The following is a 25,977-nucleotide window of genomic DNA, read 5'->3' on the forward strand; positions in this document are numbered from 1 at the left end:
ATATAACAGATATAATCAATACCAGTTTTACTTCTGTGCATAAATAAAAGCTAGGACAAAGACTGGAGGCAGGATATAACTGCTAGAATTCCACTGTTAACAGGGGAACCTTGACTGCACTTAGGAGTTTCGTAGAGATGATTTATTTTAAAAGAATACAATATTTTTTTTCAAGTGTCTTTAAGTAAATGAGTACAAATAACATAACATAATAACATAAAACGGTTCATTGCTTGTGACTATGGAAAAAGACAGCGTTCAAATAACATCAGATTTGTACATTTTCTCCATTTTCTCTACATCAGCAATGTCTGAAAATAGTACTGGAATATTTTTTGTCTTATCTGCTACATTAAGTAAGTTTGAAGACTAACATTGAGGACAGGTTTACTTGTTTATGTTAGCATCTACTTTACATGCCCAGGCAACAAATCTAGCTATTTAATATTGCATGTTCTTATTATTACATGTCAGATCTGCAGTTAACTTATGGCAGCTTATTAGCAAACTGTGGGTCCAGCCAGTCACTTACAAATGTAAAACATTTGTAAGTGACTCTCAGGAACTCTCTGCAGGAGGGGGAGATACAGGAGAGGTGGAGGAAGATCTCAGCCTGAGCGTTTACCGTCTTATGTAGTCTGGAAGATGTGTGGTTGGTGGGGTGGGTGCAGTTTTCTCTGTGGTGGGGTTGGGTGGACTGTCCAGGGCTCTGTGGAGCCGGGGGGCGCTACTGCACTGGGCCCCGGTCTGATGGGCCTGGGCCCCCCTTCCCTGGCGGGTCGCGGAGGGTGGGAGTGCCTACTGGGGTCAGCGGGGGAGCTGGCCCCAGGGAGGGGTTACCTGCCCCTCCCTTCCTTCCCTCCCCATCTCCAGCTGCCTCCCTCTTCCCGCTCCTCCACAACCACCCACACATGCAGGGCCTTGGAGTGGGGGTATGTCACCAGGGTGCAGAGGAGGCTACCCCCCCCCCCCCCCCCCCCTGTCCCCTTCTGGCTGCCTCTGCCTCAATTTTATCCCACAACTTAGACATTCACATTATTCACACTCTCATTACACATACATATAGGATCTTGGGGGTGGGCACAATCACGGAGTCCAAATCACCATCAGGGTGTATACCTCACCCCTGACGTCGTTGCCCACCTCTCAATTTTAAATACACTTAGTCATTGAGGGTTAGCAGGAGGGACTATGCGCTTACCTGCTGCTCCTTGGCAGGTAGCTCCATGCCCTCCTGGGTTTTAATTGCACCTTAGAACACATATGCATCAACACTACAATGAGCGGGTGGAGGGAGGTTTGGAGTCTTCTCCCACCCCCATTCTCTGCGGCCTGCTGGAGCGGGAGGGCTAGTAGGAGGAGTTGGCCGTCCGACTGCGGTCTGGGGTGTGGGGCCTCCCTGCTGCTGCGGAGTCGGGGTGGTCTGCCTCTCCCCACCGCAGGGAAAAGGGTAACACCACCTGGGTCTGGGTGCAATTCCCCCCTCCAGGGGCAAGGGTACCTAGACCCGGTTTGTAGAGTACGCTTGGGGAGTGTGATTGTGTGTACAGCGTCTCTTTATGTCTGTCTCCACGTTGGTTGAGTGTGGAGTGAGTGCATATGAGAGCATGAGGGTGGGAATGGATGTTTGTGTCTGTGTGTGCCTGTATGTCTGTGTCTATATGTCAGGTTGGGTATCAGACGCCACCTCTCTGGGGACACCTCAGGTCCTCCAAGGTTTGGAGGCCTATCTCCACCCACCACCACTTCCCCTGCCGGTGGCGGACTCCCTCAGGTGTCGGTGTGTTGGTGGTTCTTTTGTGTCTGGGGGTGGGCGTCCGGGTGCACACCGGCTCACTCCTTGGCGGCCGCTTGTCGGGGCCTGGGGCCTGGGGCTCGCTCGGGCCCCTTTGGAGGTGGGGTGCCCCCGGCCTCTCGGCCTAGGGCTCGGTCACTCAGGCGCAGCTGGGGGCCGGCGGAGCTCACGGGCGCGTCACTGCAACTCCCCCTGACTTCTGCTCCGCGGCTGCTGGGCGAGCCCTCATCTGGGACTCTCCTCAGCTCTTACTGGGACAGTGGCGCGGCTGCCCCTCTGTTGGTCTTCCATGGTCTCTTGTGTTCTGGGGGCCTCTGGATGTCTGGAGTTTTGATCTCCTCCATACCCGCTTCACACCCTGGAGGACGGGGCTGTGGCCCCCCCCCACACTCCCTAGCAGATCATTACATGGAGAAACCTTTGGAATGCAAGCATGCTGATCCACACAGGTATGCACACATGGGTATTCACAGACGCGGACTAAAGCTTTCTTGGCTGCTGCCTCAAAGCACACTGTGCGCTGTCTATCTTGCGTGCTGCACAATATCGTTTATTACTTAGTAAATACTGATATCTATGACTAGCTAGTTTATTGTGATGGTGCTTTGTTTTCTCTATTATTATGTTGCTCTTTGTTGTTTGCTGTCTCCTCTGTTTGTTTTTGTTTGTTTGTTGTTTTTTTTTTTTTTTTTTTTTTCTCCATACAGGTGACCCAGGAGTTTTTTTTTTTTTCTCTCTCTTCCCCCCCCTTCTCACCGTCTCTTCTCCCCTTTGGTTTTCTTTCTTTCTCTCCCCCTCTCTCTCTCATTCATTCCCCCTGTCCTATTTATTAAAAAAAAAAAAAAAAAAAAAATGACAAAGGATGAACTGAAGCTCTGCCATCACGTAATGTCGCATACTGCTGTTTCTGATGTCATTTAAAAAAAAAAAACAAAAAAAAAACAAAAAAAAAAACAAAAACAAATGTAAAACATTTTGAAGCTTAGACTTGTAAGTAAACATGCCCTGTGAGCTAATGCTTTTTTCTAGTACCAAAGTCACAGAAGTCAATTCAGTCTGGCTCTGTATAAAGGAGATTTCTCAAAAACATGAAAATATAATCATTTGCACATTTAGCATTCGTCATCTGGGAAATCACATTTATAGCATATAGCATTTAGGAATGGTTTTAAATCTGCTATAATTATTTTCTCAGATCTGTTGATTATTTGTAATTGATTTGCTTATTTTTCTGCAGTCTTAGCTTTTTTTTACATGTTCGCAAGAGTTGTATTTACAAATATTTGAATGTGTTTGTTGGATCTATTGACAGATCTATGACTTTATAACGTTTAACCAATGAATATTTTTATTAATCATTAACAATCAGACTGTATGCATTTTTTTCTCGAAGGCTGTAGGAACAGCTTGCTTGGAGGTATCTCATCCTCTTTTCACCATCCTCAATGAATCCATGGTCACCAAAGCCTTCCATTTGGTCATATTTAGGCCAGCTCTAAGACCTGATGAGTTTTTTTTCTTAACTGATCCTAAGTATAATTTTTCGAGACAAGCCATGCCATCAAATTTTTAATCCTTTTGACTGAATTTGGCTCCTTAAGATATGTAAACTTAGGGGGTAATCCTCCTGAGTGAATGTCTGCCTTTTCTTTTTTAATTAAGAATACAAGTGCCAGGCAGATCTACAGTCAGTCCCGCTGTGGCTAGAGCATTTGTGCAATGCGGTTTCCAATTAGGCCAGCGATAACAAGCCCACGGGTTTGACTCCGGGGGGGATTTGAGGGGGGTGATGGGATCTTAATCCCACAGGTCACTCTGGGTGCCTCAATCATCCAATAATATTGGTGGTGGTGCTGGTGTAATGTTGAGGGAATCCTGCCTGCAAAATCACAAACTGATTTTTTTTACTGAATCTAGCAGATATTTTAAGAAGGATATATAATTTGATTAAAAGTCCTACTCTGGGTTTTCCAGAGCATGGCTTTCATTGTCACGTTGTTTAATCACAAGTCACTACTTTTATGATGCCAGAGATTCCTTTAACAAAACAGAAAAAAAACCCAAATACATAAAAAGGAATATACATAGTAATATTTAAATGAGGCATACTCATAGGTTACCTGGCTTTTTAAATCTTACTAACAGTTAATGTATTGTGTATTATGCATTATAATATAATGTACTATAAATGCTTCTTTCTGACATTTTTATTATTTACTTCCAATTTAAACAAAAATGCACTGCCTGACAAGAAAAGTACCAACCTAGATCTAACTAAACAAATGATCTCCCATTGGAGAATTATTGCTATGATTGATTGGTTTTAATTGGGCTATTGAACCCTAAATAATACGGTGCTTCTCATTAAACAATCACAATGGAAAACATACATCCTGTCGTTGTAGAAATGTCTTACTCCATTTAGAAAGATCATATCATTGGCTTGCATTAAGCAAAGGTTGAGGAGAAGCACTGGTGGCCGCCAGGATTTTTACCTATTTTTTTCCCATGTTTCACCCACTTTCTCCACTGCTAGCCTTCCTCTTGTCTGAATTCTGTCCAATTCTTCATCAGTCATACAGTTTGCTACCTATTGCTGCCATTTTGACTTTGTACACACTGTATTGTAAATAACTAAGACATTGATTCAAACCTTTCTACACATTACCCTCTTTGACTCTCAGAGGAGGCGGACGCATCTTTCCCCTCTCCCTCCCTTATCTTCCCGGCTGCTGCTTCTATCTTTTAGTCTAGTCTCTTCTAACTCTAACCCTCAAAGAGTTTCTCAGTCTTGTTCTCTAAAACCTAAAGAATTATGGATTTGATCAACTGTTCCCGTAACGGAATTGACACCTTGCTGGGCTTGGGAGAGCCAGATTGTCCTGCGGAGACGTTTGCTGCCAGATACTCGATGGTCGATTGCGTTGTGTGTCTGGCGACACTCTCGATGGAGGACAATGAACAACATCTACCAATTTGGAACCACGATAACAGAGTTCTGGCTGATTGGAGCTGGCTCGGATCTGGCTTATCAAAGAACAAGAAGTGGCTATAGCTGTTCAAAATCCCACAAGGCTGGCCGACATGATAGGCAGGGCTGTGAGTACTCAGACTGTGTTTTGAACGCAATATGGATAACATATTGGAGAAGAACAACGGGAATTGAGATAATTGGTGACCAGTCATCAATGTTCCCTCTAATTTTTCGTGTGTCTGAGCGAACACACAAACTCCCTGAGCAGTCTCTTGGACCACTGTGAGCAACAGCACTGTGGTCACGCCAGCATCAAGTTACATGGTTTATTAAAATAATCAAATTACAGTGTTTACATTTATGTTAGCTACTTTTAATTAACTGCTTTAGCCCACTTACAACGAAAATTTAAAAAGAATCTTGTTCATGACCTGGTATGTTAACACAGTAAAAATAACTTGAATTTTGAAAACACAACTTTCTTTTTTTTTCTTTTTTTCTTTTTTTTATATAAAGCTCTGACTTGTATTATGATCACGAGTTTGTGGTCTGGGAGAGAGTCCTGTAACTCTGTCTGCAAAATACAGTATATAATGACCAATGTTGGGCAATTAATTATATAGTTACTTTTTCAAAAAAGTAACTGAGTTATGCAAACAACAAAGTTTTTGCAGCTGTTTACCTAAAAATGCAGCCAAGGCTTTTTTTAAAATAAGCATTTCAAACTATTTACAAAACAATCAGCTGTTCTGCATCAAATTTGATGCCACACAAATTATTTGTGCCCCTCCAAAAAATAATTTCTGTCCACTATGAGATAAAGGAGAACAACAGCCTGATACCTGCAGGCCTGACAACAGGAGATGTATCACTCCTGTAACACCTGTAACGTTCAGCAGTCGCCTCATTGTTCTGACACACACAACAAAACTATTGACTACACTACACACTAACTACACAACAAAACACACTAACTACACATGATTTGCGCTAAACGTCGCAAATCTCTCACATCTCAAAACACCGCCGTCACTCCTAAAACTTCCCCCTTCCTAAACAACAAAATACCATGTTGCTTAGGGGTGCAACGATACACAAAATTCACAATTCGGTTTGGTTCGATACTTTGGTGTCACGGTTCGATATTTTTTCGATACAAAAAAAATGTTCATGCCTTTTTAATTTGTCATTTATTAAAATTATAAATATATATTTTAACTCAAAAGTACAGTTTTTAAATTGAATGTCGCTGAAATAACAAAGTAATAAAAAAAATATATCTGATCGAGGAATCACTCATCTTTGGAAAAGAGAGTTTATTACAGAGAAATGGCTCTTTCCAAAATAAAAGCTATACTATATGCTTCTTCTGGGCTATATTCTCAGCAGCATATTAAACATATCAGGTCCCCATAAGGAGAATCCTGTGCTAACAGCTGTCTAAATGACTCGGGTAAAGTTTGTAGCATGCGCGCTTGTTGTTTTTGTCTGCTTCCACTTGTCTTTGCACTAGGATGATGTCAGCATAAATGTGCAGTCATATTCGTTGTGTTCTCACTAGTGCTGTCAGCGTTAATCTCGTTGAAATGACGTTAACGCCACAACACGGCAAATCTCCGTTAACGAGCTACCGCGGATCGCCCCATGCGTGGGGCTGGACGGCCAACACGTTAACGAGCTAACTGCGCTAACACACTAGCTCCCACCCATGTAATTGAGCATTGCGTGGCACATCCAACATACTGTTTTACTTTTGTCCATGACGCGCTTACCTTCAGGGTCATACGTCACATGAAAACCAAAATAATTCCAAACACCAGATCTGAATGAGGGTGGGGGAGGTTCAATTTGCCATGTTGCAAGGAGAGCTTAACTTCTGTCTCGCTAGCTTGCCCTGCGCTCACTGAATCTGCGTTCGACTACTCCGCCTAGGCTGCACTGTCGAGCGCAGATTCACTGAGCGCTCAACACAGACAGCATCATCAGAAGGAAAGTTGATAAAATAAATTACAAATGTTGTATTGTTCGATACATATGCGTACCGAACCGAAAGCACTGTATCGAACGGTTCAATATCGATACGAATATCGTTGCACCCCTAATGTTGCCATATCATTTTTTGGATTGGTTGGCATGGTACATTTTTCCACCAATAGGAAAGGGTGGGGTTTTTTGGTTTTGTTTTTGCTCACAAGCTTTTGAGTGTTTTCCGTATAAAACGCTGTTTTTACCATTTCTTCCCGCACTAAATATAAACAACGATAGTATTCAGGAAGAAAACCAAACATTGCATATATTTTTATCATAACTCTGGTTTTACGTGGCCTATCAACACAATTTAAAAACTGGTATAAAGTCCACACTTTTTCCTTCAATTGTTCCGTCTGTCCTGCTCACATCTCCAATGGTTGTGCGCGTTGACATTAACGTGGCTTCACTCCTCATCAGCCGGTTTGCTGGCTAAAACACCAGTGTCAGCACATAAGGACGCTGTCATAGCCTGTCAACGACGTTGATTAGCTGCGTATATACGAATGTGAATCGCATTATTGGCTGGACTATGGGATAAGGTGGCATCGTTCTAATCCCATACTGGAGCAGCCAGTCACTTACTGACTAACACTGCAAAACAGAATTGTTAAAGTATTAATTTTAATTTCAATTCTGGTTAGATTTTTTTTCTGTGCGCAGAGACCATGCCAGCAGTGCGCACGCGCGCAGCTTAGAGGGAACATTGCCATGATGGACATTAGACCAACTGTAAAAATTGGATGAAGTTGTTCACACTAAACCCAAACATTCACTTCATGCGGCCCCCCTGGCGCCAGCTGAAGGCCTACCAAGGTTGAAGCTGACTGGAACAACAAATTCTTCCCATGATAACAGGATTGTTGTCAGAATTCTTTGTACCTCCTTCAAGGCCACCTGGATCCACTGGAGACTGTGATGCCTCAAAGGCATTTACGTCATTTATCTTTAATGTTTGCTTTAAAATAATTAATTTGTTTGTAGTTAAGTTAAAAAGAACAGTAAAAAGAGTTAAACATGTTAAGAAGCTTTAATTTTGAAGGTGAACTTGCTAATAACCTCACTTCCTGGTGGGTTCCCTGTATTGCTTCATTTCCTGTTTAATTCCTCATCCTGGTTGCTCTAAGAGGGAGAGTGACATGCGGTTTTGCTCTGAGGCTTATCCACAGCCATCCACTTGGGAACATCGTTCAGGCAACTCCGTAAGTGTATATATTTCATGATGAAGGTGTTAAAAAGGCATAAATAGCGGTATTTGTTAAAAATTATATTTTATTTGTGATTCATGGAGGTTGATATGTACATGTTAAAAAAGGCATTCCTTTTGATGATCATTACTGTTGCTCAAGCTAACACGAAGATGTAAAGTCATATTTTGAGTTATTTCGTGATACAATATTTATGTCTTTTCAACCACAGTTTTCACCGCTTGTCAAATGAAGATTCTGAGTAAAAAGTCACGTCTACTCGGACTCATGTATTCATTGAGAGAGGTTTAGCTTGGTGTTTAACCAGAGTTGCTACACTCTGCAACAGAACACTACAGAGACTGTTGACCTTTGCTTAACCGGGTGTGGTGACACTTTCTCTCAGATGAACATGGGATACACACACACACATGCACACGCATGAAACATGTACACTGATACTGATACGTCCTCACTATCACTCTCCCTCCCCCGAATCCAACGCCTCCTCCCATGCTTACCTCCCATCCGATGTGGACACCAGATCATTGCAGCAGTCCCAGATCAGCTGTACACACTGGAATACTCTCCCAACCTCTGACAAAGCGGATGGCACAACACAGAGGCCATTTACGTGAAAAGGGAAAGACTATGGAATCAGAACGATGCCACCTTGAAACGAAACCGAAAAAAAATATTGTAACTGAAATAAATGTACTGAAAAATCTTGCATTGAAACTGAAAAAAAATTAATTGAAACTGTAATTTTTTTGTTTTCGCTTACAATTTTTTTTTTTCAGTTTCAATGCAAGATTTTGCATGTATTTGCATATATTATAATGCTGACCAATGACTGGAGAAAACACTGACGACGCGGCTGTGGTCACGGACAAACTTGCACGTGTCTGTTCGGGAATGGCAGATGCTGAGAGGTCCAGCGTTTACATTACCGACTATTTCAAAGTGACAGCCTGAGGTGTTCTTCAGTAAATTGGACTACCGGACAGGAGGACCTGAGGCCCCACCGCATTATTTTTGGTAAGTTAAATGTGTTTGTAAACTAATCCGTAATTTAGGTCCTTAGCTAGCTACCTAGCTCCATCATCTCATCTTTGCAGATGTCCATTTATAAAGTATCAACAACTCAAAGGTAAACATGATATTAGAAAATGTGTTAGTATATAAGGCCTTTAAAACAAATAAAAAATAAACAGCTCATATGTCAGCTGTCGGCAGAACTGTAGGACTGAACAACTTCAGATCCCGAGTGTGTGAGGACAGAGAAGGAACAGCTCTATTTCAGATTTGAAAGATAAACTTTATATTTCAGTTTGTGATCATTCTGTTCTGTTTGTGATTACAGGAGCCGTCCTCAGATTCAGACCTCAGCACCACCCAGTGACAGCAGACAGATCATCCTATATCTTCAATCTTTGTAGTAACTCCAAAATTAACTGAAGAAAACAGTACAAAGGTTAAAGTACCACATGTGCTGTCAGTGAAAGCTGCAGCTGTTTTATTGATAAATTTAAAGACAAAAAGTCAGAAGGATTAATCACCCCTGTAACTGTGTCACTATACATCAGCATTAACAGTACCTCAGTTTGGTGTTTCAGAAAACTGCTGATCTCAGACCTGCACAACTTCTGTTTTAAACTCTGAATGTACTCAGCTACATGAAGAGCACATGATGTTTTCTCTGACACAATTAAATAAAACCTGATTAAAGTCAAAGGTTGTTACTTGTATTTGAACTAAAAACTTGTGATCTGGAATTCTTTCACTGTTTTTAGGCAATAGTGTGTTATTTATCATAAAGTAATTCAGAGTCATTCATACCAGAGTAACCAGTGAGCACAAAATATATTTAACTTTCTACAGGACTTAAAGCTATTACTATAGCTTATAGCTATAGCTATTACTTAACTGCACTACTGTATAGTTCTGTGTAAATAATCATTCTGTACATACGATAATTTTTAATCCTACAACTGTTTATAACTTGCATAGTTCACATTTCTGTATAACTGTATATCTCAGATTTCTGTATAGTTTTTTATTACATATTTATATCCTGTTCATAGCCTGTACATAGCTTGTACTCACTACAGCCTGTACATACTTATAGTTATAGAATATTCTTAACATACTTCATACCGTGTACATTATAACATACCATAATAGACCTATTTCTGTAATATACTTACATATCTATATTATTGCTAATATATATTGTAATATATCTATATCATGGCTAAAGCACTTCTGGATGGATGCAAACTGGATTTCGTTGCCATGTGCATGTGCAATGACAATAAAGTTGAATTCTATTCTATTCTATTCTATTATGTAAAAGTCCAGACCCTCTGAGGATTATCTGAGTACTTCTAACATTACACAAAGCAAAGGTCTCCATCAGTGTTCATGAAATGCTGGGTTTATCCTTCTTGTGAGGGAGCTGCTGGTGAAGATCACGAGCCCTGCTTGATCCCGGCGATGAGTTTCAGTCTTCCTGGTGTTTGTGAAATGATGCCTCTCACTGTGGGTCAACAGAACATCTGGCACAGGACAGCTGTAATGAAAGAAATTGGAGAAGTTTTGAAAAAAAAATCTTGGAAATACCCTATATGTGAGAAGCAGATTTTGTATTTACTTTTCTTTTGCCAATCAAGATAACTGAAATTATAATTTTCACCATACAATTACTAACCTTGTCATCTCCTACACTGTCTGTTTTGGGCTCGTCCTTCCCAGCGCTCATGAGACTGCTTTGCTGCACTGTGGTATGAGGTGCTAACCTGTTGACAGTGTCGGGAAGGTTACTTTTAAAATGTATTCCACCAAAGATTATAGAAGTAATGTATTCTGAATACTTTACAACTACATGAATGTACTATTGCTGTGTGATTTATTACTATTACTGAAGGCTACTCACCATACCAATACCAACTAGATGTTAAAATCATAATATAAATGAGTAACAGTAGGTGGACATTTTGTTAAGCCAAGCATTTGTTTAACCATAACTATTAATGACTGAATTCATTTTTTCAAAAATAAAGATTTTAACAGTGTTAGGAAGGTTACTTTTAAAATGTATTCCACTACATATTACAGATTACATGCCCCAAAATGTATTTTGTAACGTATTCCGTTACGTTACTCAGTGAGAGTAACGTATTCTGAATACTTTAGATTACTTAATATATTATCATGCTTTTTACAACAACATGAATGTACTATTGCCAGGGATGGGTATCGTTTAGGTTTTATCCGATACCGGTGCCAAATCGGTACTTTTGAAACGGTGCCGGTGCTCAAACGGTGCTCAAACCGGTGCTTAAAGAATGGAGAACACAAAATTGGTCCAAAAACCTCTCATGTTCAGCTGTTTTTTTGTAAAAAGATAACAATGTTAGCCTTTTCTGCAGCTATGGGGCATATATGGTATCACTCTTGGCTGGAAGCAGTGCTTAAACAATGGAAAAAACACAAACTTTGTCCTAAACCTCTCATGTTTAGCTGTTTCCCTCTTTTTCTTTTGTCATTTTAGCCTTTTTGGCCAGAGTGAAGGGAGTATCTGCCATCAAACAAGAAGACAGCCGCATGTAGCTATGATGATGTTTGCTAGTTCACCTTACATGCATTAAAGTAATAACGTGGTTAGTCTACTCAACGTAAATTACACACGAACAACATTAAGCTACTCACGCAGAGAAGAACGGCTGCTGCTGCATCATCCTCATCATTTCTGCTACACTGGCAGGGCTAGGGGCCAGGACTCTCCTCTTCGTGTTTTTGGGGGGATGTTGCTAACTCCGGGTCTGATAACAGGCACCACACCCGCAGTAGATGCGTTCAGTGTGAGGTCTCGCAGCAAGCTATCAAATACGGCGCATTTCTCGGCTTTTAAAAAAAATCCCTCTATGCGTCGCCAGGTATTTCATCGGATTTGAGGTGTTACCTCCTTTGACAGTATCACAGTATCAGCTTAAAGCACTTGTTGCAAGCTGCTGAGTTTGCATCTTTTGCTGTGAAGTACAGCCAGACTTTTGACCGCTTCGCCTTGGGCATTTTTAATCTGTAGCTCTGCTCTAAAAGAACGTACGTACCTGGGCCCGCCTACTATCCTCGGAAACGTAAAATGATTGGCTAGAAGTGTATCACAGCTCAGGAAAAAAAAAGCACCGAAATAAAGCACCGAAATTCGGTCTGGTTACTACCGTTTATGTCAGAACACCAGTACCCATCCCTAACTATTGCTGTGTGATTTATTACTATTACTGAAGGCTACTTGTCATACCAGTGCCAACTAGATTTTTAAATCTTAATATAAAATGAGTAACAGTAGGGTGGACATTACGTAAGGCTGCACTTTTTGCAGCGATCTCGTATGGAAAACTATTCCACGCATATATAAAACAGGTCCACGGCTCCGAACCATAGTAAAGGGACCTCTGGCTAATACGTCGGGTTTGTGTCGTGCTCGTAGCTGAAAACTAGCTTTACTTTGTTGTCTGGGTCAACTTTGCTAGCGAGAGACAGAGAGAGGCGTTGAAAGGCTGCTCCAACGGAACTGACAAAATATGACGGAATTGTATTGACAGCTTCGTCATCTAAAACTTTTATTTGTTGCTTTAAATGATTCGACCAGAAAACCTGTAATTTGTGTTGTTCCAGTCAAATCATACAGTTTTAAGGATCAGATGGAAACATTAATCAGAATCAGAAAGGGTTTTATTGCCAAATGTTGAGCAGGTTTACAACATTAGGAAATTGCTGCGGTACTTAGTGCAAACATACTGTCATATAACGCTTAAATAGACATAAAAATAAGAATTAAAAGTGCTAAGTAGATAGATATATACATGAGTGCAGGTGGTGATCAGTGCAAACATGATCAGTGCAAACAGATGAATGAGCAAGGAATCAGAGTTTCATGAACTGCATCTCTGGTGTTCCTTTTTTATTTGCAACAAATATCCATATCTGATATCCTAGGTATGCTGTGCTTCAGTTTTTGAAATCTCATGTTTTAGGTAGAGATCGACCGATCCGATATTACGTATCGGTATCGGTCCGATACTGATGTAAATTACTGGATCGGATATTGGATAGAAATAAAAATGTAATCCGATCCATTAAATATCAAAAAAGCACCTCACAAAACTTGCAACACGGCGTAACTCGGCTTATAACCTTAGCAAGTCGAAGCAGTATGCTCACATGATAGAGCGGCTGGGTGTATTTGGAGCCTCGCTACCAAACCAGCATTTCATCTCTGAGAAAGTTATCCCAGAGAGAAGTAAAGCAAGTGTGTAAGTTCATCTCTGAATGTTTGTAAAGCATTCCCGCGTTAAGCTTAACAACCAATACCTGGAGCGACTGCCTCTTCTTGCTGCTACTTCAATCATGAAACTCCTTAATGATCAGCTGATTGGCTTTTCTGTCGTGACTCTCTTGTTTGTTTATCGCCTACTTCGTGCCAGAAAGAGGAAACCAGCGGCTGAACAACTGCAGCACGTTTAACCTTGATAAGCTGTTGTTAGAATTTATTTAATATTACTTTCTACACCAGGATCTTTTTTTACGTAGCTAACGGCTGGTAACTGTGCAGGGGCGGATCTAGCAAAGTTTAGCCAGGGGGGCCGATAGGGCATTAACAGGGAAAAGGGGGCACAAAGACATACTTTTCTTTCTTATTCTCATTTAAAATGTCGAGCTTTTAATAAATAATTATCTGAATCTTACACCCAAAGTTTTAATCTTATGTAAAATGTATAGAAGTCAATTACTGTATATAGTAACTAATAAGTCTAATATACCCTAGTAAGCTATAGTGCTTTTTCCTTTGGGAAGGTACCATCTGTGCAGTCTGCAATTCTGTTGAAGGAAGATGTTGAATCTATTTAATTATTCTTGAAAAATAATTTAATTCTGTGCATTTTTTTTTCACACTGCATCAAATTAAAGTTGATTATGTCGATTAAGCATCATGAGGTGTAGGTATTTATTTTTTTTGCTGGGAGTTTGCAACCCTATTAGTTAGGTTGCTTAATATTTCTGCTAAGTACTCTTTAAAATACAAGAATAGGAAGGATGGAGTAGGTTTAAGTTTATTAGATTGATCAGTATTGCTGAACTATGAAATATTTTGGGTGCAGTGTATTTTTTTACATACAGGTATAACAGAATAGCTTTAGTGTTGTTGTTTATTTAAACTTGAGTATGAACTTATACAAAATGCAGCAAGATATTAAAAAAACAGTTTTATTGATTAAAAACACACTATATCGGATTCATATCGGTATCGGCAGATATCCAAATTTATGATATCGGTATCGGACATAAAAAAGTGGTATCGTGCCATCTCTAGTTTTAGGTACTGAACTCAAATCTGTGGAGTTCAGTATGTAACTTTCCCACTTGGAGGCTCAGAAATTGAAATGTTGTCATGCTTTACCATAATAACCCAGCCTGTCTGATGTTCTTAAGGGAGAAAACTCAGATCATGAAGAAGGCCGGCATGAAGCGAGTTCTGCTGTTGGGTTCAGGATATGTGTCTGGACCTGTTGTGGAGTATCTGACCCGTGATCAGGGCACCCAGGTTACTGTGGGTGAGTTTGCCTGTTAAACTTTATTAAGACTGAAATGTTCTGGGCTTTTGTGGGATTAAAATTCATGTCAGTCTTTATTGTCAAGTTTATCATTTTCAGATAAATAATGAAACCAACGGTCAATGTTTAATATTTTTATAAAGGGTTAGTTTGGTCTCTTTGAAAGTATTATGAGGAGTGAGTGATTTGTATACCCCATCTAATGGACACATCACAACCTTGAACAGTGTTAGTCAGTGTTTACTCAACTCTGCCAAAAGGTAACTGTAAGCAGTGCAGGTTACTGACTGACCATGTTTTCCCTCTTAACATAGATGTATGTACTTCTACTGAGATTAAATTGTTTTGGGGCTTTGGAGATCAACAGAGTGAAAACATTGCATCAGTATACTGGTGTCAACCTTAATGCTGGTTAGCCTGTTAGATTTCTGTTACCATGTTGGACCCCAAGAAGACTTACTTCTGCAGTTTGGCTGAGAGTCAGAGGACTTTCATTGCTATTTTAAATATTTTCATCTTTAAGAAGCTTAACTGTGACTTATTCCTTTAGCCTGAGGAAGTTCACTTAGATACAGTTTATCATAAATCATATTGTTTCATCTCTAGTAAAAGTGATAAAACACTTCTAACACTACCCTTAAAGTGTAAATCTTACCATTGGGGTTCTTGTCCAACTTAGGACTTTAGGTATCTTGGTGTTATTATTATAATAATGAGTGCCATTGACTATATCTAGAAGATGGATATATTCTGGGTAGCTTGGGTAGCACAGTGCATCACGTTAACTGAGCTAACATATAAATGAAACCCTGAGCCACAATATTCATTGATAATTGCATTAAATTGGCCTAGATTACAAAGACACCACAAACTTCCAGCTGAGTCCAGCTGAGTGGCTTACATTAACAGTTATAAGCACAGTAAAGAGTACATTACTTAAAGTCTTAAAAAAAACTGAAACTGAGAAAGTTGACAAAGACCAGAAAATTATGTGTAACAGTGGTTATTGTTTCTTTGTTTGCGTTTAGCATCGATGCTATTGAGCCAGGCAGAGGAGCTGGCAGCCAAATACCCCAACACCATCCCTGTCATGCTGGATGTCAGCAGCCAAGAGGGACACCTAGACTCTCTGGTCAGAGATCATGACTTGGTCATCAGGTATAGCAGCAGGACAGATATAACATTGGTGGCAATTATTAAGTAATGTGTAAAGTTGTAATGATTTCATTTATTCCAGATGAATACCACAATATGTATTACCACAAAACAAATTCTTTTTTATTTTTTTATCATTTCATCTCCAAAGTAATTTAATGGAGCCCAGTTATTTTTGGACTGTTTTACAATTTAACATTACATTATTAGATTAAAATATCAGTCCGCTTATACTTAAGTCAACCCCTTCATCTTCTCCTCAGCTTGCTGCCTTACTCGTTCCATCCGCTTATCGCCAAACACTGTATAAAGAGGAAGGTGAACATGGTGACAGCCAGCTACCTTAGTCCTGCCATGAAGGCGTTGCAGAGCAGGTAATGATCAAGTCCACAGAAGTCTGTTAGGAATTCAGGATTACTTTCAATAAATGTTTCTCTATTATTTTCCTATGTGTGCACATCATCCTCAGCAGTATTAATAAATTATTGTAAAACATATGCATAGGATTTGGGATGCACAAATGTATAGGCAAATGTTAGTCTTGTTTCTTATTGTGTCACATAATTATTGCACTGGCTAAACGTTTGAAGGTTATGGGATAAAAAGCTGTGACTTTAAAGTTTAAACTTTGAATTTTATAATGACATTTTCTTATTTTTCTTTTGATAAGAAAGTGAAATGCATAGCAAAAATAGAATAAAATAAAACAGAAAAGATCCCCCCTAATATTATTAAGAAATATAGTCATGAAAAGTGAAAATGCATATTTACATGTTGAATGCATTTGTGTGTATTAGTGCAGAAGAAGCAGGGATCACGATCGTGAATGAGATGGGACTGGACCCAGGCATCGACCACATGTTGGCCATGGAGTGTATCAACAAAGCCAAAGCTGAAAGCTGCACTGTGAGTGAACATTGCAACACTGAGATAGAAAATCTGGCACCTGTATGTGTGCCATATAAACAGTGTTCAAACACACATGGACAGTCACACTATGGCTCAACATGGAAAGTTTTATGTTCAACACATGCTGAGTTTCACACAGGTTCCAGTTCAAGCAGACAGACACAGGCTAATGTGGAGTTTTTGAACTGGAATTTGTTTTGTTTTTTTCTTAGAAACTAGTAATGTAAACAAACAAATTGAACCCAATATTGTTCTGACAGACTGAACACTTTAAAACTAGACACAACTCAAGATTAATGATTCATGCCAGCTTCTGTCATATCAAGTGGTTAACCTGATCAGACTTTGACAGATACATAAATACAATTGTCACTAACTTTATTAAGAACAGCTGTAGACCTGCTTATTCATGCAATCATTCAGTCAGTCAGCATACAGTGGAAGCTGAATCCAATGGTTATTCTGTAAGCACTGATTTGCCAGGTTTGTTTCCACGCATGATTTTCTTTAAGCATAAACTAACCAATTATGGATCACACAGCTGCTGAATTCAGAGACCATAGGAAAAAAATATTCTCTAATTGAAAATTGTCTACCTACTATTACTCCTTTAAAGTGGACCTATTATACTCATTTTCAGTTTCATGTTTGTATTTGTGAACTATATTACAGTGACTTTGCCTCATTCAGGTTTTGAGACTAATCTTATTTAACTTAGACTAGACAAGTGCAGCCCCTAAGTTTAACCACAGACTGAAATAGCAGTTTTAACTCATCTCCGTAATGCCATACTCCGTTTAAACTTCTCTTTTGATCAGTGATGGGAATAACAGCGTTACAAGTAATGGTGTTACTTTTTTCAGTAAGGAGTAATCTAACTAATTACTGTTCCTATCGTTACAACGCCATTACAGTTAATAACAAGAAAATGCGGTCCGTTACTATTTTTCAACAAACAGACGGTTGAAGCTGTGTTCAGTTTACCGCATCTCATATCAGTTGCACAGAAGTAGCTGTAAGTAATCTGGGCGCTACATCTTTAAGCAATTGTGTTGATAGGCCACGTAAAACCAGAGTCATGATAAACAATATATATGCGTGTTTTTTGGAGTGTGTAGTTAATGTGTTGTCTTGTGTAGTTAGTGTGTAGTGTTGTGGATAGTTTTGTGTTGTGTGTCAGAACAATGAACCTGCTGTCTCCAGGTACAAAAAGGAGTGATACACCTGCTGCTGTCAGACCTGCAGGTGTCAGGCTGTGATGTTCTCCTTTATAGTGGACAGAAATATTTGGAGTGGCACAAATAATTTGTGTGGCATATTATTGAATGCAGAAGAGCTGATTGTTATGTAAATAAATTCAGACACGTGAGGTTGTGCTGAAAAGGATGAGACCAAACAAGGCAAAGTAAATAGTTTTTAAAGGTGTAATATAGAGGAAACATCAAAAGTAGTTTAAAATGGCCAATTATACCCTTGGACCCCAGAGGCTTAAACTTTTTTTTAAAGTAACGCAGTAGTTACTTTTCAAATAATTAATTACTTTTAGAATCTTGTAACTCAGTTACTTTTTTGAAGAAGTAACTAGTAACTATGATTAATTACTTTTTCAAAGTAACTTGCCCAACACTGCTTTTGATTGGCAACTCCTATTACAAAAACGCACTGAAGAGCAGGTAGGTTGGGTTTCTTCACTTACAGATAGCCATTTGCTTGAGATAGCTCTGTAAGAATATCCTCTCTCTTTAACATCACAAAGACCAAAAATGCAAAAAAACTAGAAGCTGAATATTTGGATCAGATTAAAGCCTGAACTATTAGATCACAGGGATTACTTGGTACACTGATCAGGCATAACATTATTTATTCTTCACTCGCTGTGTTTATTCACCACTTTGCCTTTAATCACTACTTATTATTAATCTCTTGCTCCTTTCCACAGGGTGTCTTTTGTCCCTTAAATCCCAACTGGTCATGGCAGATGGCTAGACCCTCCTTGAGCCTAGTTCTGCTGGAGGTTTCTTCCAGTTAATATAAAGTTTTTTCTTCCTACTGCTGCCAAGTACTTGCTAATAGGGTTTCATCTGATTGTTGGGGTTCTCTCTGCATAATTGTAGCTTCTTTACAATATAAAGCACCTTAAGGCAACTGTTATGATATATAAATAATATAATGTATTAAAAAATATGAATAAATAGGACTTGTTTGTCCAGCATATGCCACAGATTATTAAGCTTGATTAGGTTGAGAGTTAGGGTTAGGGTTAGGGTCAAACTCGTTCTTGTCCTCCTTAAACCAATCCTGCTCCAAAAAGGCTACAGCTATTAAGGAATATTGTTTTGGTTAGAGGGTGTACATGATCTGCAACTATGCTTAGGTAGGTGGTACGTTTCAAAGTAACATCCTCATGGATGGCAAGACCCATGGTTTCCCAGCAGAACATTGCCCAAAACATCTCACTGCTCCCATGTCTTGTCTTCTTCCCATATGCATCTTAGTGCCAGGTGTTGCCAAGGTAAACAATGTACCCGGCCAGCCACGTAATGTAAAAGAAAATGCAATTCATCAGACAAGGCCACTGTCTTTCATTATTCAGTTTCACTATTGTCCAGTTCTGATGCTCGGGTGCCCATTGTTGGAAACCATGCATCTCCATATGCAACAAACTGTGATGTACTTTGTATTCTGACACCTTTCTAATCAGCAGTACGTTTTTCAGCAATTTGAGCTACAGTAGCTCGTCTGTTGAATCAAACCAAACGGGCCAGCCTTCTCTCCTGATGTGTATCAGTGATCCTTGGCTGCCAGTGACCTGGTTGCCGGTTAACAACTATTCCTTGCTTGGACAATTTTGTTAGACATTTCTGTAAAAAATTACATTTGTTGGTATCATTATAAATACACTTTAGTGCATCCAGATAGTATTTACAGTGCTTTACGTATTTGATATTTTGTCATGTTACAGCCTTATTCAAAAAAATATTAAATTCACATTTTCCAACAGACATGAAGCTTAGTATTCAGACCAAAGAGTTAAATCTTTGTTTCATTAGGCCAGAACATTTTGCCTCTAATGGTCAGAGTCCTTCAGGTGCCTTTTGGCAAACTCAAGATGAGCCCTTGTGCATTTTACTGAGTAGTGGCTTCCGTTTGGTCACTAACATATACCAGCTACTAGATATTTTAAGTACTTTCTGCATATCAACAGTAGCTTTAGCTGCATTTTTGTGTAGCTGTCTGATCATTCTTTATGCATTGAATACATTTTAGGTGGAGTCCTACAGCTCATTCTGTGGTGGTCTTCCTGCTCCTGAGTGCTCAGACAATCCTCTTCGTTACAAGTTCAGCTGGAGCCCATATGGTGTCCTCCTCAACACTATCAGTCCCGCTATTTTTCTCAAAGACAACCAGGTATGGATGTCTCAAAAGACCATAAATTGTTAATATGTTTTTTTTATTATTATTTACTTTCAGTAAAGATAAGATTTTTTTGTCTTTCTTTGAGGTGATAAATGTCCCACCTGGTGGCTCTCTGATGGATTCCACCACTCCAATGGATTTCTTTCCAGGTTTCAACCTTGAGGGATTTCCGAATCGTGACAGCACGAAATACGCTGAGCCATACGGCATCCAGACAGCACACACGCTCATCAGAGGAACTCTGCGTTTTAAGGTACAACACACATAGACAAACTGCACATACAAATACAACTGCTATACAGAATTTATTATGCTTAAGAAATAATTAAATTCAATATTAGATTGTAATTATAATCTGTAATAATCTAATATTGAAATTATAATTATCTTTGATTATAAAAGGCATAAATAGTCTCTGAAATGCATGAGTTTTGGACTCCCCATTTTGACACCTCAGTGTTAGCATTTTGGCACCTACCATGTTAGTTTTTGAAGACAGGAGTGACCATATTAAGACACGAGGATGGAGTTATCAGTTAACACTAACCAAACAAAGCCACATCAGTAATAAGTGCCCAGAACATTAAATCTCACTACAGATTTGGCAGTGGTACAAAATGAGCTTTAAACTTAACTTGTACTACAGAAGTACAAGTCCTACATTAATCATCAGCGTGGCCAATCAGTGCACAGCAATGGTATCACTGTGATCTTGAGGTGCGCAAAATAGACATTTTTCTGTGTCCACGTAACTTTGCAAATATCCAGCACTTCCGTGTAACATAATCCCCTGATTAAACCTGAAACCCAATTTATTTTAACATATTTTGGTCACCTCCGTTCTTGTCCTGTTACTCAGGGTTTCTCGAAGGCCATGAGTGGTTTCATTAAACTGGGTCTAATCAACAGCGATCCCAGTCCCATCCTGCAGCACACGTCATCACCAGTTTCATGGGTAAGAACCTCTTTTAGTGTTCAAAAGCATCCAAAGATGTGGGCGGAAAATAGTCAGTTAACAGTGCACCCTGCTTCTTTCTGTCATTCAGTTTAATGTAACAAGCTGCTTTGAAGCTCTTGACTGTGACAGTAGAGCCTATTACAGTTGCTGTTTATTAGCATCAAGGCTGCAGTGAGCTGGGGCACTCTGGCATTGATGAGAGTATACAGCAGACAATATTTGTCATCTGCTATCTGTTCGACAAGAAAAAGCAGCCTTAGTGCTCCGTGTTTGGGTTGTGTTTATCAGAAATCAAAAGCTGGTTGATGATGATTGATGTAACAAGGGTTTTCTCTGAAAACACTCAGAACTTTTTATCTGAAAAGACAATTCAAAGAGAACCAAATAAATAGCAGCCCACCTACAAAATGTAGCCCTGAAGTCTCATGATTCATTAATGTGATGCAGTGACTTGTTTCTCTTCTTTCTACAGAAAGAACTCCTCTGTCAGCAGATGGATTTATCTTCTTCTGTTTCCCAAAATGTCTTTGAACAAGCTGTATATGAACACACAGGGCAGGATGACTTCAGGATGGACACTCTGAGATGGTGAGAAGCCATCCTGAAGTAAAAAAAAAGAGCTTCTTTTAGTCAACTAAAGCTAAGCTGTCTCTCTCCTATTGTGTTTTCAAGATTTTAACAAATTTCCTTTTGGTACCATCTCTCTCATAGTGTCCATGGGTCCTTTAAAAAAAGTCTTCAGATATCTCAGAAACTAAATCACTTTTCACTTTCAAGCCTTTCTGATTAATAGAAATGGGGGAAAGGGAACAGTAGAATAAAAATGTGAGGGACGTCAAGACTCTTGAACCTGAGAATGGCTGCCATGTATGTTAATATTTTTTTCAAACCAGGATTAGGCTCTATATACTACTGAGTCCAGTGGCCTTATAATCTAATTAAAAAGTCTAATGACAACAAGGATCTGTCCTGTGTTTGCAAAAACAGGCCTGTCCAGTAGGACACAATAAGAAAACTGCACTTGGGCCTGGCCTCTGTGCACAACATTTCGCTGATTAATTTATGGGTCAGTCAGTCATTTGGGGTTAAAATGAATAGTTTTGTAAATTTTGTTCATTTTGAGCCTCGTATCTAGTGTATGCACACTGGCAAATAACTAGCAGTTTCACAGGCAGATCTATCGCTCACTCATTACATACGGTTTCAAAACACGAAGATGAGGGAGGCTTTAAAACAGTACTTCATAAACCAGTGAGTGATGTCACAGCGCCTTTTATTGTTTATACCAGCGGTCCCCAACCTTTTTTTACGCCACAGTTTAATGCCAGACAATATTTTCATGGACCGGCCACTAAGGTGTCACGATAAATACAACAAAATAAAATGAAGCGACGAACTGTGGTACTTTGTAAATATAATAACTAGTTGTGTAACTTTATTAGCAGCGTCCTACTGAAATGCGCCAACAACACTGAGAGTCACATCCTCCTCTCTGCCCCTTAATGCTCTCTAGTTGCTATGGTAATGCGTAAATATTTATTTCAAAATAAGACCTATAACTACAACACGGGAAAAGACCCAGGGAAACCGAGTTAACAATAAAAATCCTGACAGCCATAAATTTCACACCCGAGCCTAAATTCTCACAGTACCAAACAGGCCACGGACCGGCCTGGGGGTTGGGGACCACTGGTTTATACCATCTATGGTTTACACTGAAGCTAAATGCAATGTTAAAACTCCCCTTATTCAATATATTTGGCCAGTCTGAAACCATGTGAAGGTAAAAGCTTGTATCATATTGTCAGTGTGTGAGAATTGGCACCTTTCAGAAGAGTCTCGTCCTTATCAAGTCAGAAAGTGATTATCAAAAATATAAAGATGAAATGAAGCCTGAAATAATTTGAATTGTTTTGTCATTTGGTGGAATCCTGTACTACTTTAGCAGACATCCAAATATCTGGTATATTCTTTTGTGATTGATACTGCTCTTCTGAGTTTGCGTTGTCCCTATACACAGCACCCCAAGAGCAAGGCTATGCATCTTCTACACACTTATTACTGCCTGCCTAACAAGTACACCTGAAGTGGTGTAGTATGCACAATCATCAGTTTAAATTAGCTTTTCCAAGGGTCTCTTCAGACCAAGGCTTCATGCTGTCATTGTTCTCACAGTTCTGGCAGTGAATGCAAGAGGGTCACACTGGCATTGAAATGTAAATTCCTCTGATGGTAAAGTGAACTGTTGGAAACATTCCATCTGTGTTGTTAAAGGGTAAAAAGCAAGCCGCTTGCAGCTCACATTGAAAGACTTGTTGTTCATTTATTCAATTCACCAGCAACCCAGCCACAAAAAGCAAATGCTCATCTCTTTAGATGTAGCCAAGGACACGTGGGCTGCCGCTGCAGTGTGTAGGGTTATTAGGGCAGAGTAATTATCTTTCGAGCCCTAAGTATTGTTTTGTAACGGTTATGTTATTTTAATAACCATTTTTTTATTTCTGCAGCTTAGGGATGCTTGGCGATGAGCTAGTGCCCCATGCAGAGAGCATTTTGGCTGCCCTTGCAAAACATTTGGAAACTAAACTTTCATTCGGTGAGCTCATTAATACCATATTAGAAGAACAGGAGTATTAAATGTGACACCAAGTGTAAAAAAAACTATTGCCTCTTGTCATCAGATAAGGGAGAAAGAGACATGATCATTCTGAGAAACGATGTGGGGGTTCGCTATCCAACTGGAGAACTAGAGACCAAACACATCAGCCTGGTGGTGTATGGCGACCCCACCGGCTTCTCAGCCATGGCCAAGACTGTTGGATACCCAGCAGCCATTGCTGCTCGGATGGTTCTTAACGGTTAGTGATTTCACTTTTCAAAAATGTTCATTTTCGTTGGTCTTTCACTTTACAGAGAGCATTCAAACTATGTTCAAACTAAATTTAGTCACCAACCTCATTCACTGAATATTAGATAAATACTTGAGAATATAATGTTACCGGCTCTCTATACTTACTTTGTAGGTGAAATCAATACAAAGGGTCTGGTGGTTCCAATGGTGAAAGAGATCTACGAACCAGTGCTGGCCCGGCTGAAAGAGGAAGGACTACACTTCATTTCCAAAAGCACCCTGCAGGAGTAGAGCTACAACATCAAGAAGAGCAAATGACTGTAAATTCTAATCTTGTCTACATTTCATGTCATTAATCGACCTTTAAACTCTTCAGACAGATTCTGGCTCACCTACCTGCTTTCATTCTGAGTTTATAATAATACTCTAACATGCCTACCCAGGAAGGTTGTTTGCTCCCTGATTTTTTGAATTCACAATAAAAAGTTATCTGAAGCATTGTAGATTGTTTTGTTTACCTTGTTGTACCTTCTTGTGTGGGCAATCTTATTTCCATTGCCAAATAATGCTCCCAGTACCATCTGATAAATCCAGCAATTTCTTTTATGTATGTGCATGTGTGTGGTTGTTACCTTGACAACTGTTCTTTCATTCCATTTCAGGCTTGGTGGAGGTGTTAAATTCAGTGCCAAGTGCCTTTATCCTGCATTCTTTCTAATGGCTGCCAGAGGGCAACTCCTCTTTTTGTGTGTGATTCTATTGAAGTCTAGAATTACCCTCCTGTGACCTCAGCGAACACTTTACTGACTGATAACAGTCGATAGTTATTGAAAGCAACATGAAGCAGATTTTGTCCCCTATTAGAGTCACAAGACTAGTGAGAACTTTATGTAGTGGTTAACACATTTAACTTACACAAGAAAGATCTCTGCTTGAAACTGGTAGTACACACAAATCCAGCTTCAAGGAGTCACAAGCTCGTGCTAACTGAAGTCACTACAGGACTTCATGTGATGCAGTTAAGTGACCAATTAAATAAAGATAGCGGAGGGCATTACACAGCAGTTGTTTTGTTTGCTCTCAATTTTGACAGCCTTATTAAAGATTAATGTCAGTTTTGTACATGCGCCAGATAGCTTTTCTTCAAATTCTTTAATTCTCACTCGCTTTTGCAACTTTGTACTTTTGTGTTACTCGCAGCAACAACTCCACCTCATTGTTAGTCCAATTAAAAAACTCGGTGCTTTTCTTTGACATTTTGGCACGATGTTTCAAAGAGCTGGAAAGTAAATAAATGGCTGACAGAAATGAGGCAGGCCGAATCGTCTTGCGTTTCACGCATGCACAGTACTGGAACGTGAGCGTTTTAGGCGTTTCAATGTGGACGCACAACTCTGTGAAAACGACTGAAAACGGTAGTGTGGACGTGGAGCGTTTTCAGACGACTGTGACTATGGAGGCCAGGCCATCAGGCGCAGCACTCCATCACTCGCCTTCTTGGTCAAACAGCCCTTACACAGCCTGGAGGTGTGTTTGGGGTCACTTTGCTATTGGAAAATTGGCGGCAGCATCTCTGCTGGGGACAGGAAGAGACTGAACAGGGTGATCCGAAGGGCCAGCTCTGTTCTAGGATGCCCTCTGGACCCAGTGGAGGTGGTGAGTGACAGGAGAACGGCGGCTAAGCTGTCATCCCTGTTGGACAACATCTCCCACCCCATGCAGCAGACTGTGACAGCACTGAGCAGCTCCTTCAGTGGGAGACTGCGGCACCCACGGTGTGGGACGGAGAGATTTCGCAGGTCTTTCCTCCCCACTGCTGTCAGACTCCATAATAAAGACTTTAACTGATCAAGCACACACATCCATACATATGCAATAATACTAAGTGCAATAATCCTTTCTATCATCGTTGTATTTTTACTCAGTTGTATATAGTATTTGTATTTGTATTCTATTTTTATCTTATTGTATATTTATTTTATTTTATTCTACTGTATATAGTATTTTATTCTATTCTGTACAGTTGTGTACTGTATTTATTCTTATTGTATTCTAATTTTTGCCTCATAACTTTTGCACTGTCCAC

At 39.8% G+C, this 25,977-nt stretch overlaps 1 protein-coding gene and 1 long non-coding RNA gene across 3 annotated transcripts in view; both read left to right on the top strand.

The window, feature by feature from the left end:
- Positions 1-24,394, top strand: part of aass (aminoadipate-semialdehyde synthase) — a 100,027-nt gene extending 75,633 nt beyond the window's left edge. Inside the window, exons 14-24 of the mRNA XM_080874085.1 lie at positions 14,480-14,601; positions 15,630-15,759; positions 16,020-16,130; positions 16,554-16,662; positions 19,933-20,073; positions 20,168-20,335; positions 20,942-21,037; positions 21,513-21,628; positions 23,548-23,636; positions 23,722-23,898; positions 24,064-24,394. Coding sequence (XP_080730211.1) covers positions 14,480-14,601; positions 15,630-15,759; positions 16,020-16,130; positions 16,554-16,662; positions 19,933-20,073; positions 20,168-20,335; positions 20,942-21,037; positions 21,513-21,628; positions 23,548-23,636; positions 23,722-23,898; positions 24,064-24,182 — 1,378 coding nt within the window. The 3' untranslated portion in view covers positions 24,183-24,394. The remainder of the gene's footprint in view (positions 1-14,479; positions 14,602-15,629; positions 15,760-16,019; positions 16,131-16,553; positions 16,663-19,932; positions 20,074-20,167; positions 20,336-20,941; positions 21,038-21,512; positions 21,629-23,547; positions 23,637-23,721; positions 23,899-24,063) is intronic.
- LOC308391492 lies at positions 4,901-14,158 on the top strand. Of its 2 annotated transcripts, XR_013970646.1 has the most exons (3): positions 4,901-7,999; positions 8,217-9,022; positions 9,348-14,158. It is a non-coding gene; the product is annotated as an uncharacterized lncRNA (long non-coding RNA). The 2 variants fall into 2 exon arrangements; XR_013970645.1 differs by having other exon boundaries at positions 8,217-14,158.
- Positions 24,395-25,977: the final 1,583 nt, after the last annotated feature.

This window comes from Rhamphochromis sp. 'chilingali' (genome assembly GCF_963969265.1).
Source record: "Rhamphochromis sp. 'chilingali' genome assembly, chromosome: 2".
Classification (NCBI taxonomy): Eukaryota; Metazoa; Chordata; class Actinopteri; order Cichliformes; family Cichlidae; genus Rhamphochromis; species Rhamphochromis sp. 'chilingali'.